At 33.3% G+C, this 22,564-nt stretch overlaps 1 protein-coding gene across 1 annotated transcript in view; it reads right to left on the bottom strand.

Annotated features, from left to right (window-relative positions):
- Positions 1-22,564, bottom strand: part of LOC141537969 (uncharacterized) — a 209,264-nt gene that overhangs the window by 108,113 nt on the left and 78,587 nt on the right. The window contains exon 3 of the mRNA XM_074259195.1: positions 20,512-20,574. Coding sequence (XP_074115296.1) covers positions 20,512-20,574 — 63 coding nt within the window. The remainder of the gene's footprint in view (positions 1-20,511; positions 20,575-22,564) is intronic.

Consider the following 22,564-nt stretch of genomic DNA (forward strand, 5'->3'; position numbering starts at 1 on the left):
GGTACAGGGTCGAGCTTTGTGAATCTGCCTGGGTGATAAAAAATGGGAGTTGTGTAAATAGTGGTGTGACTCTTTGTTGGCATTTCGAGGATCCTATCGAAAAAAATCAGCCTAGATTTTTACATGATGTTTTACGATTTCCATTTGCTTTCCTATGATATTTTCATGTGATATCCTGTAAAAATCCAGAAAAAACACATACATAACTATATACACGTACATAAGTATACTGTCATCAATTAGAAAAAAACTGGGTACATCAAGGACGCGAATCGCAGACTTTGTGCTTGTCAGTCTTCCACACCACCCAGTTGTCCAAGATCTTTAATTGATATTATATACTTAAATGACACTCAAATATAACCTATCAAAAAACATCCATGTAGGTTTGTATGGAGATCCATGGGAATCTAAATGAGAAAGTATGCTTTCATATAGGAGATATGGAATCCATAAGATTCAATGTAGAAATGTATGGATTTATATGGGAATCTATGTGTCCCAAAGTTTATTATGTGAATTTCCCATGAGATCATCCATGTACCCATGCCTTCCCAGGTGGTTTTCCGTATAGTAATCCATGTACCCACACCTATATGGATTTCCATATGGGAATCTATGAACCATTTCATGTATGAATTTCTATATAAATCCATGTATTCCTACATCGAATTTTATCGATTCCTACCTGATTCCGTACTTTCTGATGTGGATTCCCATACAAACCCACATGGATTTTTTATGGGGCCATCAAAAGTCTAACAGTCCCAACTCCAAAGCTTTCTTTTTTGGTCATCCAGACAAACAGAGTCACCGAAATTACCATTTATAGTGATTCAGAAATCAGGTTTTCCCGGTTCGAAACAAAAACATCTATATCTTTGTGGTTGTCGCGGCTTTGTTGCGGGTTGGTCGGAGACGTATCCCATCCTCGATTCGATTGATGTATTGAATTCAGAAATACAGGAGCAAGGACCCGGTATAGCCTGATGTATAACCTGATGTATAGATTTCCATATGGGAAATCTATTATGTATGAATTTTTATACAGATCCATGCATTCCTACAATGAATCTTATGAATCTATACTTTCTTATGTGGGTCCTCATACAAACCTACATCTAGTTTTTTGATAGGGTAATGCCTAGCAGCCTCAGATGGAAAATTGGTGGCAGCATGACTGGTAACACTTGTGATTTAGCACTCGGACGACAATGCAGTGTCAGTAGGAGGAAAATGTGAATGTATGTAACAAGAATAGCAATAGCGCGAACAATTGTAAGAATGGTAGAAGCAACAATGGCAACAATAAGAACAATAACATCGAGAACAAGAGTTGGAGTGATGGAATAGGGAAAATAAAAATTTAAAAGAGTAGTTACGGTTGAGTATATACAAGAGTAATAAAAATTAACGATCTCTAAACGGAACAGAAGGAAAGTTTGAACGTCAAGAGTACCCGGTAGTATATTGCCAAAGTCGTTAACATTCCGGGGTAAAGTTAGAGCAAGAGTTTGAGTGAAAGACTGAGGAAGAAATGAAGAAAAGAGCTGGAGGTTTGAAACAAAAAAATGAAGAAAGGGAATGGGTTTTAACTACTGGGTGAAAAGCAGAATAAGAAAAAGGTGTATGCGTTGGATATGCGGGTTCTTGAAGGTAACTGCTGCCTCGGCAAAACCTACTAAGGCAGCTCAAGGGAGGAAGGAGCTTAGAATCTAGGGAAAGAGTAAAAAAGTGTGGTTTTAGTTTTGTTGAAAATATAAAAAAATAAACTCGAGTGGAGAGTGAAGCTGAGCGAGTTGGATCCAGATCCGAGATTCTTCACAATCGGGGTTGAGATAACGGTTGTAAGTTGTATCTAAAAGTGGGCGGACACACTGGGGGTGTAACATCGTTCTCTATCCTCCTCCTCTCGATTTATACTCACTGTTCCGTGCGAATAGAAAAGCTTTTGTTTGGTGCATTACCAGTGCCCAGAAACAAAAACCCGAGGCGTACAAAACAAACAGGTTAAGCAAAAACAACAAAGTACAAAATGAATGCACTAGTATTGTATACTTTGTTCGAGGTCGGACCATGTGTATTTCCGAGCGGAGAGAGAGTTGACGTTTCGGTGGACTATAAAAATAACAAAGATCACCATTGACTACCCGGATAATTCTGACAGATTGCAACGCCAGATGATAACTTTTTCTTTCTTCAACAGATAAACGTAATCGCAGCCAGTGTTGTTGATTAGAAACGAGTCCACCCCTTCCCTCGTTTTCTTCTACCCTACATCCCCTAGACGCCGATCGATTCGATATCCGTCACCCAGACTTCTTTGAGTTCCAAGTCGAGGGTAAACAAGAATTTGCATTTTACCCTTACAGGACTTTTCCTATTTTACTCTCGCTTTTCTAACGTCTGGAATCCCGTCTAGACTATACCTATACCGGATCCTTGCTCCTGTATCTCTGAATTCAATACATCAATCGAATCGAGGATGGGATATGTCTCCGACCAACCCGCAACAAAGCCGCGACAACCACAAAGATATAGATGTTTTTGTTTCGAACCGGGAAAACCTGATTGCTGAATCACTATAAATGGTAATTTCGGTGACTCTGTTTGTCTGGATGACCAGAAAAGAAAGCTTTGGAGTTGGGACTGTTAGACTTTTGATGGCCTCATAAAAAATCCATGTGGGTTTGTATGGGAATCCACATCAGAAAGTACGGAATCAGGTAGGAATCTATAAAATTTGATGTAGGAATACATGGATTTATATAGAAATTCATACATGAAATGGTTCATGGATTCCCATATGGAAATCCATATAGGTGTGGGTATATGGATTACTATACGGAAAACCACCTGGGAAGGCATGGGTACATGGATGATCTCATGGTAAATTCACATAATAAACTTTGGGACACATAGATTCCCATATAAATCCATACATTCCTACATTGAATCTTATGGATTCCATATCTCCTATATGAAAGCATACTTTCTCATTTAGATTCCCATGGATCTCCATACAAACCTACATGGATGTTTTTTGATAGGTTGTATTTGAGTGTCATTTAAGTATATAATATCAATTAAAGATCTTGGTCAACTGGGTGGTGTGGAAGACTGACAAGCACAAAGTCTGCGATTCGCGTCCTTGATGTACTCAGTTTTTTTCTGGTTCATGACAGTATAGTTATATATGTGTTTTTTCTGGATTTTTACAGGAAATTAAATGAAAATATCATTGAAAAGCAAATGGATTTTTTTGACAGGGAGAAATTTATAGCTTAAAACAAAAGACAACATTTTAATGTAAATTGGGGAGCATAACCAAGAAAGCATCATACATCAGACTGAGGAGTCAAACGATTCTCGAGTATTTCACTAGCTTTCTCTGTACTTGGAGTTGTAAAACGCGACATACCTCCGCCCCTACCAGCTTTGGAAAACTTATCCTTTCATTCCGTGCATCTTGACTAGCATCGAGAAATTCCGTTTTACGTACTAACATATAGACTCGCAAGTAGTTGCAAAGGAAAATATTCGGAATTCTGTCAAGAGCTGAAGCACTTTCGTCAACTCGAATTTTATACCGACATATTTCGGTCCTTGAAAATGAATCCGAGATATGCGAAGCAATGACACTCCAATGCAGCTGTTGTGCTCGATATATCGACCTCAACGCTGTTCGATGTACTTCTTTATTTTGGCATCGATAAAAAAAAAACGAGAAAACGTGAGATGGGGATTCTCCGTTCGTACGTGGAATACGGAAAATGAGAAATGAAAAATAAAATTATTGTATATTTAAAATAAAATGCATGATATGCTATATAGTATCTATAACTCTAACTCAAAGTTTGTGAGGGAATATACGGGAAATAAGTATCAAGAAATAAGCTATCAAATGGGTAAAAGATTCAAGATAGATCGGCTTTGCATAATGCAACGTTCTGATTTATGAAATGAGAGATTCTAACCCACCATTTTACTTTATTTTCTCTCTGGTAACTATCAAATGGAAGCTTTAATTCAAGATGGAAGATCTCGAGACTATAAAGAACACCACGGAGATAACTCTGCGAATTGTCTTCCCGAAATTAGCTGCCCCAACTTGGATGTGTTAATAAAACCGGGATCTGCGTTGAAAAAAATAGTAAAATAGTGAATCTTGGAGCATTAATGCTCTGCTGTGGCGAGAGATAAAAGGTTATAGGAAAAAAAAAATTAAAATAGAGAATAATAAGAAAAGTAAGCTTTGTTTCAGTATTCAAGAACCGTACCAGACTTTATCTTTTCGCGCGATTTGACAAAAAACACCGAGTGCACGTGGCACGTTTGCTAAACAAAAGCATCTACGTGTTTCGCGTTGTCTATTCCTCTGTGACCTGGGACTTAAAACTTAAATAATTTCCCGCAAGTAAACAATTATTGCAGCGTTTAGCTTCTTGTCCAGCGAATCCACTTTGAACCAGGTCAGAATACCAAGAAACGACGGATATGGCCCCGATTCCCAATTGTGGCGCCCAATGTCTGTCAACCCTCCTCAGTTTTATCAAGCCACGACCACGATCAAGATTCCAAGTCGAGAATTGATCAAGCTGAGAAATAATGGAGGGCTGATAAGCCATCCGTTTAAACTTTGAGATTCGGTAGTTTCTCCATTTTGCAAGATGAAGCTGCGATATCGCACCAGAGGGAGCTGAGCTCATTGCAGTTTCTACCAAAAAAGGGGTAGAAGCTTATACGCGGGTTAAATAAATTCAGTGTACGTGGACGGAATTCGCGGGGGTTGGCCCGCGGCTGGATGATTTAACTAGTTTGGTAAGAAGGTTGAAAGGGCTCTACACCTTCCTTTAAATCAAGTGCCTTATACAACTAGTACGTTCTCCAAGTTTTGGCGTACTTTCGATCCAGTCTTGCCAAGTGCAGCAAATAACTTTTGAAGCATGCTGGATTCCTGAAAGCTATATAATAAGAATCAGTACTCCGTACGCTGCAGTGAACATGCACAGACGTACATGCCAGGAATCCAGAGCAGCTCCGTGAAATACCGAATAGTTAGCTGGTGTCCAAAAGCTAAACAGATTTCCGATCTGACCTAATCAACGATCAATCATCAACTCTGCGATTAAGCTTGCTCTTGTGGAGGTTAATGAAGAATAAAAGCCACGCGAGCAAAAAGTTAAATTATTAATGATTTAGCAAAACAAGGTCTTTCTGGGATTTGGTATCCGTCTTTCGTTCCGTTTCTCGCCCCAGAGGGTTCTCGGGTGTTCACGTCCCTCAGTGGCCATTCGTCAAATATCACACTGGTGGGATTTCTTAGGGAACTCGATCCATCTTTTTTGGTAGATGGCGAAAGATCGATCCTCCTCACGAAACGTTTTCTTCAACCTTTTATTATTCTCATTGCTCCTCCACAAGACTATTTTTCTCTCTGTCACTTTTCTCAACTCTTCTCTTTTTCATACTTAGAAAAATATATCCCGGTTGTACACTGACGGGTGCATTTTCCCGGTGAATTTCAACGACGATATCTGTCTCGGGGGAGGAACCAGAACCGTCAAATTTATTCACGTCACGTTATAATACAAATTCGTTCGGGGTCACGCTTATCGTCTGCTATTTCTTTTAAAGATAAAGATACGATCATTGTTATTTTATTTTTTTATCGCTATTACATCACCAGTTATTCACTTAATTAATTTATCAATACTGTAATTCCAGTCTGACGCAACCGATATTAGAGTCCAGCGCGGAAATAATTGAGGACCGAAGATTTATGTCAATATCAAGTCCCTGTGCTTTCACGATGACTAATGACCAAGACCAAACAAAGGATTTCTCAAATGCCCGGAAATTAAATTCACATCAATGATCCCTTACTGCCTGAGTTGACGTCAACCCTCTGCATCCTCCAGATTCAGAATCAAAGGAATTATATTGAATGCATTGATCACCTTTTGTTTGTTTTTAATTTTATGCAGTTTTTTGTTGCTAATTTCCATTTTTAGCATCAAAACCTGCCAGATCTGTTGATTAATATTGGTTCGTTGATGTTTGCAAGCAGGTGTCTTCTGCTGTTGGTCAACTGTAGCTTAAGAACCTGATAAACGTATTATAGCTCTAGTGGATCATCTTTTGACGATCTGAAGGATGGAGAAGCATTTCAAACAAATGATGGATTCTTGAATTGGACTGATCATTATTTAAAGCTGTCAAGTGCAGTTGTGTCGCAGCAAACAATTAAAGCCACGAAGCAAATGAAATATCATGATGCAATGACAACAAGTGTAAGATTGTGCCAAGAATTGAGTCATTGAGTCTATTCATTTTCTTTGAGTCTATTCACTCATTGGATCTTTTATTTCAGTGTGAGGAGTAAAAAATGTTGCGTCGAGAGAGTTTGTAAGCATATATATGTATATTTATACATGTAAGTTGGTAATGTCATGACGAATGTGAAAAGCACTCGATTCTTTATGCCATCCGCGACAGAGTGCCAAGAAGCACAAGAAAAATAAAAACAAAAGACGCTGGTAAAAAAGAATTGGAAACAAGTACGAGAGGAAAAAGTGTCGTAGCCTAAGGAGTCAAGAGGATCGGGGGAATAATTTCAAATGTATGAGATTTTGTGAGAGCTTCAGCTTTTGCTTGAGTTCTACTGGAGCTCTAGATGCTGAAAGATCGCGAGAATCAAGAGACTGTACATTTTGTGGTGAAAAGTACCCTGTGTTGGTGCCTTCGGGAATACGCAAATGTCCAATGTTCTCATCTCGTTTTCGATGTAAAATAGTATCTCAAAAGTCTATATTCAAGAGGGACTATAACTTTACGTTTTTGTCACCATTTCTATTTCAATGGATTTTGTTTTATTACCATGTTGGACGTCTTAAACTAAACTGTCTCGAGCTTACAATAAAGATATATAGAGATACTAAGTCATATATTGAAGTAAAGAGCGTTGGTGCTTGAAGCAGGAACAGGAGCTAAAGCGGGAGCCAGTTGTGCAGTGGGTGGCTCTCGTTGCCAGGATTATTGAATTTCCTGTCATCTACAGAAGAAATACGGTCTATTTACTTTGGCAGAGAATAAAGGGACGCTCTAAGTCGGTAAAAGGAAATCAAAGAACCTCCGTTAGGAAACTTTTTACGCGACACCTTTTTCATCACAATCAGAATCTTTAATTAAGACTTTGCTGTCTTAACTCTGTTTATGTTTTACGTCTAGCGATTGGAACGAAGACAGTATTTTTTTTTCTCGGTCAGTTGTTTTTGTTCATAACTGAAAGACTATTGCTTTAATTGAAAATTTGTTTTGAACAAATCTTTTTAAACTTCCCGCTAAGAAAATTAAAAATTTTCAAGAATCGGGAAGTTATTGTTTTTACCCCGTTTTTCCAAAATACCTGTGTGTGTATGAAAACCTCTCATAACTTTTGAACGACTTGGCCGATTTGATCGCGGTTGGTGTCATTTGAAAGGGCTTGACCAAACTTAGATTTTGAATACAATTTGGACCGATTCCGAGCGGTAGATTTTGAGGAATCTTAAAAAAAAACTACGAAAAAAAATTTTTTCAAATCAAGTTTTTTTTGAATAACTTTTAAACGGCTCGATCGATCAATTCCAAAAACTAATCAGCTCTTAACATTGAAAAACCACGTCGATCGCCACCAAGCCGGTCAAAATCGGTTGATTCGTTCGTGAATTATCATTGATGAAAGAAATCGAATAAAAACGTTTTTTTCGAATTACACCAAAACTTCCGGTCTTATCAATTTGTGTTTGGAAATGTATCATAGAATTTGAAAAACTGCGTCGAATGCCGCCAACCGTGTGAAAATCGGTTCATTCATTCAAAAGTTATTGCGGTTTGAAAATTCAAAAAATAGTGTTTTATTAAACTTCTATCAGACTTTTGAGCTCGGAGAGCTCAAAACTACATAAAAATTATATTTTTGAGCTCTTCGAGTTCAAAAACGTAATAAACGCAATTTTGAGCGCTTAATTACGAAAGTAGCGGGAAGTTGCAGGGGTGGCCTTCGGGGTCAACCGTTTTCCAAATTTTTTATTGATAAGAAAAGAACGAAATTAGCTTAAAATATCAAAAAACAAAAACTAGAAGCTAAATTTGAATAGTTATGAACTATTAACTTGTAAAATAAACAATCAGCCAACGATATGAGGAGCAAAATTCAAATCCTGACCTCCAACGATATTATCGAATGTGATTGAATAAACTTTGGGATATTTTCTTAATCTAGAATTGGACTTTAGCGCTCCATAAAATCAAACTCTGAGAGCGTGGATCACGAAATTGGGTAGTATTTATTGTAGAAGAGACTGTTATCTGTTAATTAAATGATAAAGTGGTGGTTTAGATGATTTAAACGAAGAACCAGAGTCCAGGATTAATATTAATAATAATGAAATAGTGCATTTTGGATGGCAGACAGTTTTAGAAAAGGGCATAGTAGTTTATCTGTGAGTTTAAATTTGAATTTAAATTCGGAAACGTCGAAAAATAGAGATCGTGGCACGAGCGGGTAACCGTGACACAGCCGAGGACGACCCGGTGCTGCATAAAATCATAAAGTATGCAAAATCCAAATGCAAATGCTCCCCTAGGTATGCATGAAAATGGGGAAAACGTATGAAATATTGGATATGAAATATGCGAACCACCAAAACTAACGCTTTCTAGAGTATACTGCTTTCCAGACGGATATTCTTGTTATACAAAAATATATTATTTAAAAACGCTATTGTTGAAACAATGGACGCAATAATAGAAAATTCATAACTTTTTAACGCGCTCTACCCCATTTTAAGTTTCCTTTCCTGGAAATCGATAGTTTTCGTTAAAATTACAGAGAAAAAAAAAACACATCAGTGTATCAACGATGAAAAATTTTTACCCAAACTTGGACTCATTAATTTATGAATAGTAATGAATGCAGTAGCAGTTTTTAAATAAATACAACAAAAAGTAACAAAATAATTAACCTTGAGAATAAATTAGCACCGAGATGGAGAATATTGAAATAGAAACAAAGGATTTAATATGCATTGTAGATTGTAGAGAGTTGATGGCAGAGGAAAGCACCCAGTATTGATTGAAATTAATAATTAAGTATCGCTGATGGCTATTATTGGAATTACTGGTGTTGCTGTGATGAAAGAGCAATACATTTGCAAATGTATATAATTATATATTGAACGTGTTGGAGAAGTAGGATAGTAATTGATGGGGAGCGTTAACGTCACCCCTTTTACAATGAGAGGCATTGTTAGCTAAATTCCGGACACGCGGTGACGACCGGACGAGCGGAACGAGTCGAGGGTGACTTATCTCGTCAGACCATCATGCGCAGCCGTGCGTCTCGGATACCGAATTAGAAATCCTCGTTCCGAAAGATTTACTGTGAAAATGACGAATAGAACTCACCGGCAACCAAACTATATCTTTTGGATTTATAAGTGGAACACTTTATTTTCGTACACTCTATTCATTTTTATGCTTTTACCCCAATTTAACGCACTGGTCGCTGTGATTTTGATTTTTAGGTCTTCTAATGACCTTTAAAGGCTTTGCGTAAGCTTGCACTCTTCTGAAATAATTAATTTAGTGATTTAGAAGTTGTCAAAGAGATTAGAAGCCATGAAGTGGATTTTTTAATCAAATTTCTTTGCTTTTGATCGGAATCTTTGAAAAGTGATCTTAGATTCTGGAAAATTATGTCAAAATACCAAAAATTTAGATATGGTTAACTTAAGAAGAATTTAAAATGCAAACGATGCTAATTTAAGGGAATTTAAAGATTTAGCACATATATTGTTCAGGAAATGATAGATTAGCACAATTTTTTAGCTTTGACAGGTTCAATTATGTTCGAATAACACATCCTATTCATTACTTTAGGTTTACGGTCCATAACAATGATGAAAATCCTCTTTGTCGATCAAATTATAGCGAAATTCATCGATTTTCTTCAATCTATGCCAATAACACTGCGACTTATGTATATAAATGATCAGAATCTTTGGAAAATTATCCTAGATTCTGAAAATTGATGTTAGAATACCAAAAAATTCGATATGTTCAATTTCAAACTACTTACAAGGAAAATCGATGGCAATCTCAGAAAATTCGATGTTTTAGAAGTTATATTTTTAAGGATATGGTAGATTAGCACAATTTTCTAGCTCAGACAGGTTTGGGGATATCAGAAGAACACTTTCTGTTCATTAGTTAAAGTATGCGATCCATAATGGTGATAGAAATGTTCTTTCTTTCTTAAAAGACGCGAAAATCGTGAAATTTGATCATTTGCAACGATTTGATCTCAAATTTTTAAGAGCTTCTGTTGACTATTGATCGGAAACTAGAGCACCGGAGCAGAGACTAAGTGTGCCGGAAGAAGAGTGTCTGACGATTGAAACAACTGACTACTGTGAAGAATGGATTAAATCGGAAAAGAATAAAAAGAGACTGCAGAAGATTGTAAATGGTTATTTGAGAAAAAACGAGGTTTTAATTTGGTGATTTAAAATATTCGGGGCTTACACAGCGATAGGAAACGTGACGCAACGTCGTGTGTAGTGAAGGCTGGCTCGGTTGTTCATGACGCGTGGAAATTTCCGACGTTTTTCATCAGTCAGCTTGCGAACGTGACGTGTGTTCACCACACTGGTAGGTAGAACCGTTGTTCCATGAAAAAACACATTGCATAATGTTATTTTGGAAACGCGTGTTTGAACGCACTGGCGCAGCCGTTGGGAGTCAAAAGTCTCTTCTTGTCCAACAGCCCGTGATTCCATGTTTTCCGACCACAATAAAAATCACATTACGATTCACTAGTTATTTTCGATGCAAATTATGTACAGCAAAATTTGTGTCAGATAACAATAAAACACTTTTACCCAAAAACAAGAGCTTGAGAGCTTTTATTTTATTTCATTTTATTTTATTTTATAAATTTCAACATCAAACGTGAAATGTTAAAATCGGCGATTGACGATACGAAAAAAAAAAACCTAAAGAGCGAGTGAGTGAGTGAGAGGGCGGGGTTGGTTTACGTTGCCAGTTTTTACGAGCTTCAGCAAAGGGGCTCAGGTTACAGCGCTTGAAAATAAAATAAAATAAAAAAGCATAAAAAAAGAACGGATACGAAACTGAGGACATAAAAAGGGAGAAAGGAGGACCAAATGATCGTTAACTCGGAACATAGGGTAAAGCTACAGGGTGGTGCTGAAGGGAAGAGGGTACCGAGCTGCGGAGTCATCTCCCCTCTGTTGAAGAGCGGTATCGCAAACGGGACACATTTCAAGTGAAAAACCCAGGGATGAAAAAAAAAAAAGATTTTTATTCGGTAATCGGGCGAAATTATGGAAGGGAAAAAAGAGTTGATGAATTAGGAGTGACATGTGGATTAGTGGTTGAATTATTAGTTTGTACGAGAGTTATTATGAAGAAAAAATGTCATGAACTTTTTTAAATGACCAGAAATAATCGGATACTTAAATTGATCGTGTATCATCAATATGTCTAACCCATGACCATTTATGCTTCATGCATGATCACATATGAACTATACATGTCTCATATGATCACATAAGACCATGTGTGCTTCATGTATGACCATTTCTGTTGCACATATCAACATTTTTGTTTCATCTATGCCACATATGGTCATTCATACTTTTAACATGTTGCATATGAACACATATGCTACAAACATGACTATTTCTACGTTACTGGCACATATGATCATATATGCTTCAATCATGTCACATATGATCACATGTGCTTCATATATGACTATTTCTCCAGAGAATATTAATATACACGCTTTATAAATGTTACATATGATCATTCATGTTTTAAACATGTCATATATGATTACAGATGACTAAACATGCTCACCCATGATAGCATATGAATGATGCATGACCACCTATACTTCACACGTTTCACAGGGTCAAATATGACCATTGATGCTTCAAATGTGATCAAACATGATAATCCATGCTTAACACATGTCACATATGGTCACGGATAACCAACTATACTTCATACATGATCACATATGATCACTTATGCTGTCCAGATGTTACAGAAGATCATAGATGACCATTGATGCTTTAGACATGACCATCAATGCTTCAAATAAGATCAAACATGATAATTCATGTTTAAAACATGTCACATATGGTCACAGATAACCAACTATGCTTCAAACATGATCATGTATTCTTCACATACGTCAAAAATGGTCATAGATGATCATATATGATCATGTCTGCTTCAGACATGGCAACATGTCTATATGCTTCCCATTTCATATTACCATACCAAATTATGCAGGATTATGATTCACCTGATAAGATTGAGCAAATGGTTGAGAACAATTGGTATAAAACGTAATGATGGATTTCTATGAGCAATTAGTCAAGTAGGGATGAGGGTTAATTACGAAGCAGAAGGCATTGAGTGAAAAAATCCATCATCACCTGGTGGTCGAGATTGATTTCCTAGCGGGTAGTTCTGGTGTGGTGGTATTGCGGGCAATGGGCTTCGTTGAGTCATTACGAGGCGGGAGGATTTTTTTCTCTGCATCGGGGTTTATTTCCGTCGAGAGACAAATGGAGGCTGAAAGTAGAGCCAACGGTGTATTGGAAAGGAAGGGGAGCTTGGGAGGCAAGGAAGGGAGAAAATAGCGAGAGTAACTCGGCTCGGTGGATTCTCGAGTCGGTATCGGTTTAATATAAAACGATTTTACGAGCCCGAATGAAAAGGCCATTAGTCGCTGTCGATGGAACTGCGCTGCGGGCTAAAAGAAAGAGACTGTGGAAAAATGAAAGACGATGAATATAAAGGGGTGGCTCGCGAATCCTCGATTTATTACGAGCGAGTAAGCATCTGCTTGAGTGGAGTCGAGATCGACATCATCGCCGAGAATTATTTCAGTCTTCCGCGTTTTATCGTTTTGATAACGCTCTGATTGATTTTTAATCACAAGTGTTTATTTATTGCGATTGCTTGAGGTTCCTCTGTGAAGGACTATCTAAATCCAATTCTGTTCTATCGTTTCTCCGGACAATAAAAGTTACGACCTAACCTAGGATGCTTCGTTTCTGATATTTTCGCCCAACGGTTACGTCAAGTCATCAATAAATCCTCAGTTTATCACTTTTTCTCGCTAAATTTCATCAAGAATTATCGAACAGATCACTTTTTGGGTCTAAATTGATTCCAACATCAAGAATTTACAATTTTCTCGATATAATTGAATGGTTAATTAATCATATCTTGGAAACTATCGATCTTATCAAAAATTTTATTCAACTAAAATTTATTGCAAATTTTGTACTCTACAAAAAAGTATTCTTTGTATTTTCCTCAAAATTTGATAGTTTCGAAGATATGGACGAAAATTCAACAGCTGATAGTGCAATGAACAGAATTTTGACATTATGTGTATGATTAATTGAGTATATCTTGAAAGCTATCACTCTGATTAAAAATTGCTTTGAACAAAATTTCTTCCAAATTTTATGCTCTACAAAAAAGTATTCATTGTATTTTATTTTAAAAACAACAGTTTCAAAGATATCGGTGAAAATTAAAAAAATCACAGCATAACAACAATAAACCAAATTTTTGAAATTGAATGAATGATTAATTGAGTATATCTTGAAAACTACTACTCTGATAAAAAATTGCTTCAAACAAATATTGTTTCAAATTTTGTGTTCTACAAAAAAGTATTCTTAGTGTTTTGTCGTAAAACGAATAGTTTCTAAGATATCATGAAATACAAAGAATATTCAAGTATAAGGAAGAAATTTGGAACAGTATGAATATAAATCGGGTTGAATTAAGAAATTTCCTAAAAATATCTTGGATCTTTATATAACACGGGTATCACGATGAACTATGAGCTATGGGCTATGAGTAATACGAGAAATGTCTTAAGTTTCTCAATTTCTCTGACCCGAAAGAATAAGAACGGTGATCGCAATCCACTGGATCCTTTCTCAATATTTCGTATCACTTGTTTTATCTCTTATCTATCAGACACTCGATCTCGCAGTTTCCATAAAATATTGAGTAATCCACTATACACTATTTTAGCGATAAAAAGCTCGCTGACATCCGAAATGCGACAAAAGACTTTTCCTCGAAAATAAAACAACGAGGTCTTTTTAGTCTTTTCTTCGGCACAGAAGACTCAAGATTCAAATGAAATTGGGCCAATGGCATGCCAACGAAACGCCGAAGAGACATCTCAACTCCTCTTCATATTCCGGGTTAAATTTCTACGATATTTTATTTTAAAAATAACAAATTGTTACAGTTATTAGAATTTATCCTCGCAGATGAAAGCTCGGCTATTTTTTTAGCCTATTAATCTTCCTTTAAATGCAATAGAAAATTTTCCTAGACATTTATTAGATAAATATTCCTGATTTTTTATTATCATCCTCTTCAGAGTCTACTTTGTCTTAATTTTACTTCTCTCAATTCATATCGATTACATTTTTATTCCCTATAAAATAAGCTCTTTAAATTTTTGCTCGCTTTTGATGACCTATTTTGATAAACAAATACCGTAAACAAGCAAATAGATCATTATACTGTTGACAATTTATTGATACTCAACATTCGCCTTGACATAAATAAACATTTTATTTATTGCTTAGGTGAATTACAAGTACTTCAGCATACAAAAACCTTTTCTAAATAATTCTCATTAAAAGTTTTTTCAAACATAATGTTTCTTATTGTAACTTTTAAGCTGTTAGTGTTTAGTCCAGACAAAAAATTTTGGCTCACTATCCATGTTATACGTATCAACAGAGCTAAGATTTTTTAACGTTACTGTACTTGTCGACTATATACACACGGAAAAAACAAGATTTAACGGGTTTCAAAGGATGGAACCTAGTTCCATTTATAAGGTACCAGCGGGTAATGAGGCTTAAGTGATAGAAATACTATTTAAAATAACCGTTTCCCCTAAAGACTTCTCTAGTAGAAGCGTCTAGCATAGAAATGTCGCTACAAGTTTATAGAGTCCCGATACAACGTTCCTTGTCTTCTATATTTCATCATCCTAAATATGCTAAAGTAGCGCAGAAGAATTCCTAAAAAACGATTTGAGTAAATGGTAAACATTTTTTATAATTTTATATTTAATAATTTAAAATCATTGTTCTAATTTTTATCAACATCATAAAAAGTATTGTTGCTCAATTTAAGTGATGATTGATCCCTAATACCAATTTTATCAAGTATAGTATAATTATTTCCATTATTTATAACACTTAGGCCTTATTGCCCTACCGTAGTAAAATAAGGCCTATTCGCAAGGTTTTTGAAAAAATTTAATTTTGTCTTTTTTTATGGTGAAAATTACCATTAATCCATTATATTTTATGGCTAATGTATTAATTTAAAAATTAATGATACATTGCAATAATTAAATGCAATATTTTCGATTTTTTTCAAAATCTCTCTTAGCTATCTCTTATTATCCACCGGTACCTTATTGACTTGCTTGGACAGGTAAAATATATATTGTAAGAGTAGAATTTTTACTGTTTCAAACATTAAATTCTCTTAGAGTGCCACTCTTTTCTCCTCATAGGATGGACTATATATTGATACGACAATTTTCACTGTTTGAAAATTCCCTTTTATCCTTTATTTTTTCAGCTAAAGGGAGTGACAGTTACTAATCACTTATTTTCGATGTTAAATTATAAATTGTGGCTTTTACACTTTCTACATCAAGTAATATTGATGTCTGCTTTACTGTTTAAAACTATAAAAATTAACCAGAATCCGAGTGAATTTTACAGTTTACTTTTTCCGTGTACCATCAGCTGTTGACTTTTCGCTATTTTTAAAACTATCAACTTCAAAAAAAAAATACAAAGCATACTTTTTTATAGAGCAGAAAATTTGGAACAAATTTTCAATAAAATCAATATTTTTTTTTTTTTTTTTATGATCAATTAACTGTCATTACAAATTAAGAAAGGTTGTTGAAGATAAAATGAAACTAGAGAATAATTTTTCCATCCGACAAGTCTGTTACTCGATTGGAGTAGCATAACTGTATTGCCTTTTAAAGAAAGTAAATAATTAAGAGGTAGAATAAAAAAAATGTAGATAATAGGACAAAAGAACAGGGAAATGACCATCGAATTACGAGATCCATTTTATCTCGGCATTGTTGTGTCCGGATCCTTTGAATAATTTAAGAATTAAGACGGAACTTTAGTAAAAGACTTTGGGCTGGGAGACGAGTAAAAGAATATAATGCCCGATATATAATAAAGAGTTTAAAAAATAATAAAGAAAGAATTGAAGGAAGAAAGAATAAAACACTGGGAATAGCTTTAAATGCTGAAGCTTACGGCATTCTAAAAGTTTTACCGACTTTGTCGTTCTATTCGCGCAAAAGCTCCATTAATCCCGGAGCTTTCGACTTTGGGAATTCATTTGCAAAACAAAGCTATTAACTATGCAAGGAAATCGTTGAAATCGAATCGACGATACTTTAAAAGCGCTTCTGAAACTCAATGCTATTGAGTTGTTGCTACTGTCAAATAGTCTTAGCAACTTTTACCAGATTCGTTCAATTCTCTTCGAACGATCACTTCCTAGATTATTATTCCCGTGTTTTTAATTTTTATTCAAAATAACTCACTCGAAGAAGCCTCTCGATTTACGCATTTAAGTGGGGAGTAACGTAGAAGCCCGTAAATTATCGGATGCTTGTGCTTCTGCTGCAGCAACTTTTTAACTAGTAGATAGAAGATACCGAGCACAAAGAGAAGAGTATGAAGAGGTACAAAATCTTTAGAAGGAGCAGAGACGCATCATGAAACTTGATGCTGCTCTCCGAGCTCTGGGGCTTCAAATATTTAACGAGTTTACACTCTCTCACCCTCGACCCGTAATAACCTCTTCTGAAAGCTAAATATTACGCAAAAATAAAAAAATCTTTTAAATGTCCTAAGGTTTATTTAGTTTTTTAATTACACCTTATCTGGTGTTGGTTTTTAACTCAGGATATCTCCGTGAGTATTGCTTTAAATTAACTAAATTAAAAATTGTTCAAATTATTTTTATTTCAAAATTTATGATCTGTAGAAAAATATTCGTTGCATTTTTTTTTTAATTAATAATTTCAAAAAGATCGATAAAAATTGAATGGTCTGATATAGAAATTGGCCTGATCAAGGCTGATATCGCGTGCTTAAAGATAAAAGGGCTTACAGCTAAAGGTTAATAGGGATTTGTGGTGAAAGGGCGTATAAAAAAATTTTTTTTTGCCATTCGTTTTAAAATTGTCTGAAACGTAAAAATCTGTAAAAAAAAAAAAAAAAAAAAAAGTTAGTATCCTAAAGCTGAAAGGGTGTATCTCAAGACTTTAAGCTTTAAGAAAAGTACTACTTAAAGGTAAAAGGGCGCATAAAAAAAATTGTAGTTTTGATACCAAACGTTAAATAATAATTTCAACAAATAAAAAATAAATCAATTAAAAACAAATTACGTAAAAATTAAGTAATACAAAAAATCACAATGACAGATAACATTCAAAAATTTTGAAATTTCCCGCTTTTTTCAAAACATTTGAATATTTTAAAATTTCCCATTTTTCCTTCAAACATTTTAATTTCATAATAATTGTTCATGTTTTTAAATTTTATAATAACTATTTCTTAAAAATAAAAAGCGAGAAAATAATCACGCGTACTTTATTGTTTTTTGGATATATTTTCTTTTGTAACTTTAAAAAATTGTACAGTTGAGGTTTTACGCCCCTACTACCACAGAAAGCTTTACCTTTTACCTTTAGACACGCGATATGGCCGTATTAAAATGTAGACAAACCTGATAAATAATTTCTCAATTAAAAAAAAAATTTTACAAAAAATTGAACAGTACAAAATTAATTAAAGAGTTTTTAAAGCAACTTTAAAAAAATTTTTTTAAATTTATACATATGTCTTTCTCTTTAAATTTGATAGTTTTGAAGATATCAGTAAAAAATCAAAATCTAAAATTATAATGACATGATGAATCAAATTTTTGAAATCATGTAAAAAATTAATTAAAAATGATTGATTGGATTAAAAAAAATTTTCAAATAAAATTTGTAGCAAATTTTATAATTTATAATAAAATACTTTGTATTTTTTTTTTTTTAATTAATAGTTTCAATGTAACTGGTTAAAAATAAACATACAAAGGTATAATAATAATAATAATTTCCTAGAATCGTAAAAATTAGAATAAAGGAAAATGTTTGTACAACCTGAAAGCGAAATAAATGAAGTAAGTGTAAGTATTCATAAATGGGCTGTTGATTTAAATGAAAAAATAATACCGGATGAAAGATTAACGAGACAAACGGTTTTAATGGTTGAGTTAATGGTGACATGTTTGCTAAAGTTATGTGCCAATGACGATATGTCGACAGTATGTTAATGTTAATACACGAGCAGGAGTTGATACACGGATGTGTGATGTGCGGTTATATTTATCGACGTTTGAGAATTGGAGATGGTTAAAGATGGAAGGAATCACATAGGCGTCAGCGGCTGTGTCGAGACGTCGTGAAAGATGCAGCTGAGTACGAAAGTTGAGACTAAAAGCGCCCAAGAAAACTGAGTTTAAATAAAGCCCGCATATGTGGGTCAGTCGGTGGTGGCAAGGTATTACGCAAGCATCCAAGTCCATCCTAGTACATCTCAGACAACAAGATATACTTGTAAAACTCCGCCGACAAAACTTTTCTCGGTTAACATCATCATCAAATTATTCTTCCATTATTTAACTTTAACTTTTAGTTTTTATTTTCACCCGAACTCCTGTGGACTTTTAATGCTTCTGCTTTATTCATTTACTATTATATTTTCTCTACTTCGTGTTCTGAGTATCCCGCGGTTTTTATAATATGTTGTGGTTAATATTTAAGTCAGTTTTATTACCAACTTAAATTAAAAACAGATCATTCTTTAATTAATACACTGATAGAAAATTTATGTTGACTCAAGAGATATTTTCTTGATCTAAGAATTTATTTTGGAAGACAAATGATTATTTTGCTTTAAGAATTTCTTGTTTTGATTTAGATTTTTTTGGCTTAAGAGCTATATTATCTTCAATCGATACATTTAGTTTTTCAACCAAAATAATATTATCGTTTAAAAAACTTAAAATAATTCATCAAAGTATATTTCAAAAACTAAATAGCCTTTAATTGTTATACCGAAAAAAAATTATTTCTTGGAAATAAGTAAACTAATGACTCAAAAAAAAAGCCATTCTTAACACAAGTCGGTAACATCTTGAATCAATGTTATCGCCTATTTTGAACCAAGAGACAAAAATTCTTGAAAGAAATATATCTATATCTAGTTTCAAGAGTTCAAATTTTGAAGAAAAAAAGTTTCTTGAATCAAGATTGTTTTTCTATCAGTGTGCATATGTTGCAATAAGACTTGTTATTTTTCGCCGATAAGTCGAAAACTATTGAGTTAAAAAAAAAATGTTAAGAGACTTTTTTGTAGAGCAAAAAATTTCCTACAACATTGATATCAAAAATTTTTTGATGAGAGCGATAGTTCACAAGATATGATGATTAGATTATGTGATTAAGTTCAAAAATTGAGTATCATACACGGAAAAAACAAGATGACACTGGATATCATCCCAGATTATACTTAGTGATATCTATGGTGAAAAATGTTTTAGATAGTAACTAGTATAATCCAGATTACACTGGGTGATATCTGGATTATACTCATTGTAATCTGGATTATACTGGCTACTATCTGAATTTTTTTTTTCTCACTCAATATAATCTGGGATAGTATCCAGTGTCATCTTGTTCTTTCCGTGTACTTCCAATTTTATATTTTTAGAAAATAACACAAAAACTATACATTTTTTTAGAAATTCAAAGAAACCTATTTTTAGATCGGAGAATTTGCACTAAAAAAGCCCATTTTAAAGCTCGATATCTCTGATACCCAAACAGTAACCATCAATTGAAAATTTTTTCTCCCCGAAAGCTCTGAAAAGCCCAACGGGATTTAAGAACAAAATAAAAAACGAGCTTACGAAAAGTTTAACGTGTTTATTCCCAAAGATTGTAGCAATCGGATAAAGCTTGAGAAAAAAAAATGAGTACCGATCGATGTGTGAATTATCGAGGATTGTTTCTGCGTGAAATGGTGTTTCGTGACCCGACCCTTGACCTTACGTGACCACCGAGATTCTGATTGGTCACGGTGAAAAAAAGTCTCGAAAATCTCCAGCGGTTTCTAAAGAACGCAAACAGTTTATTTATATACTAAAATATTTCAGCCCTCGGTGAATTGAGTCGTCTAATATTTCATCGAATTTGTACTCGGTTAAATAACGCTTAAATAAATAATTTATTTTTATTATTATTATTATTGTTTTTATAAATTTAATACTTACGGAATTAATGGCTGTCATACTGCCAAGACGAGCAGGAGCTGTATCCACTAGCCCGCTGTCACTCTGCAATGAAATAAAAATAAATATTATTTATTTTGTTAATTTTAATTATAATTTTTGTAAACAGCTGCTACGTCAATTTTATTTAATTAACTGAGTACTTTTATTAACAACTTTACTTTACAATTTCATCATGATTTACGAATTGAGTGAAAATTGAGGTAAAATTACTTAAAAAAGTTTCTACTTGCACTGATAGAAATTTGTTTATATTTAATAAGATTTATTGACTATTAATAAATGATTTTTTAACATCATAGGATTTAATAAATTTTTATTAAAAATTAATATATTATTTATTGAATACATAATATAATATTAAGGATTTATAAAAAAAAAATAATACATAACTTTTTTTAAGAAAAATTCTAATCTACTAAAATTCCATTGTTAATGGAAAATTCCATTATTAATGGAAAATTCCATTATTAATAGAAAATTCCATTATTAATGGAAAATTCTACGATTATAAAAAAAATTTTGGAATTAATAGAAAATTTCGTTTTTTATAGAAAATCAGTAAGGATGTAGTTGTACGGAATTTGGAAAATTTTTATTTTTAATATTTTTTCAGCCGAGTTAAAAAACAAAAAAAAAAAAAAACAGTAAGAATAGTGAGAAAATTTTCAATAAGTCGCCACTTTTTTTAAAATGAAAATTTTAAACTTTCAATCATTGAACTTTCAAAACTTTCTCAATTTTAAATAGAAAAATTAAATTGTCACTAATAAATCTTAAAAATACATAATGTGACAACAGTTACAATTGAAATTACGAATAATAAAAAAAAATAATCGGATTAAAATAATAATTGAACATTAAATAGCAAGTGATTGTTTGACTGAGGACAGAGCTCGGAGCTTTCTTTGAATTATCAATCGCAGAATTATCTGAAGTTTTAGTCAGATTGTTAATTAAAATTGCACGAGTAAAATGTACTTATAGGATAAAGCGGTGAGCGGGTTCGTCAAATTAAACCATTAATTATTAGAGACTGCACCGCACGGCACAGGTGGTCTCGGATCGAACTGTCGGATGGTGGTATAAAAATTTAAAATAAAAAACATGATCCTCTTATATAGATATATATAATATCTATTATGTCTGACAATATATTTATCGGTAGGTGAACTACTAGTTGAATAAATGGAAAAAGTAATGCCGCAAGAAATCCATTAACAAGGAGGTATTTAATTTTCTCAGTTTTAGGATATATATTTTTTTATTTCATCAAGTATTTCAAGTATAAGTATTAGATTTTTTTTCATCATCTATTAAAATTCTATTAATAATAGAAAGATCTATTACTAATTAAAATTTTTTACAAAATTTTCTATCTTCTATTTAAATTCCATTATTAATAGAAAATTATATTTATCAAGGAAAATTTTATCAAAGACGGAAAATTGCTCTTGATCATCAATATAAAATTTTCAAAAAATATAAATAATCTATTAAAATTCTATTAGTCCATTATAATTCCATTATTAATGGAATATTTTATTAATATTGGAAAATATGAGTAAATGATCGATATGACATTTTTAACTATTTTTCTCAATGATCTATTAAAGTTCCATTAGTTTATTATTTTTAAGCATACTATCCATTAAAACTCTATTATTAATAGAAAATTTCATTTTTCATATAAAATGATATTTGACCAACATAAATTTAATTTTTGTCAAATTCTAATCAACTCAAATTCTATTAATCCATTAAAATCCATTAAAAATTCCATTATTAATGGAAAATTTTGTTATTAATAGAAAATTTCATTTTTTATAGAAAATGATACATAAATTTTTTTATAGAAAAATTCTAATCTACTAAAATTTTAATAATCTGTTAAAATTCCATTATTAATGGAAAATTCTGGAATTAATAGAAAATTTCGTTTTTTATAGAAAATGATACTCGACAGACAACTTTTTTTACGAAAATTCTAATCTGCTAAAATTCCATTAATCCATTAAAATTCCATTATTAATGG

Source organism: Cotesia typhae, unplaced genomic scaffold, assembly GCF_013202065.1.
Source record: "Cotesia typhae breed Kobodo isofemale line unplaced genomic scaffold, CoteBio_Ctyphae contig_20, whole genome shotgun sequence".
Taxonomy (NCBI): domain Eukaryota; kingdom Metazoa; phylum Arthropoda; class Insecta; order Hymenoptera; family Braconidae; genus Cotesia; species Cotesia typhae.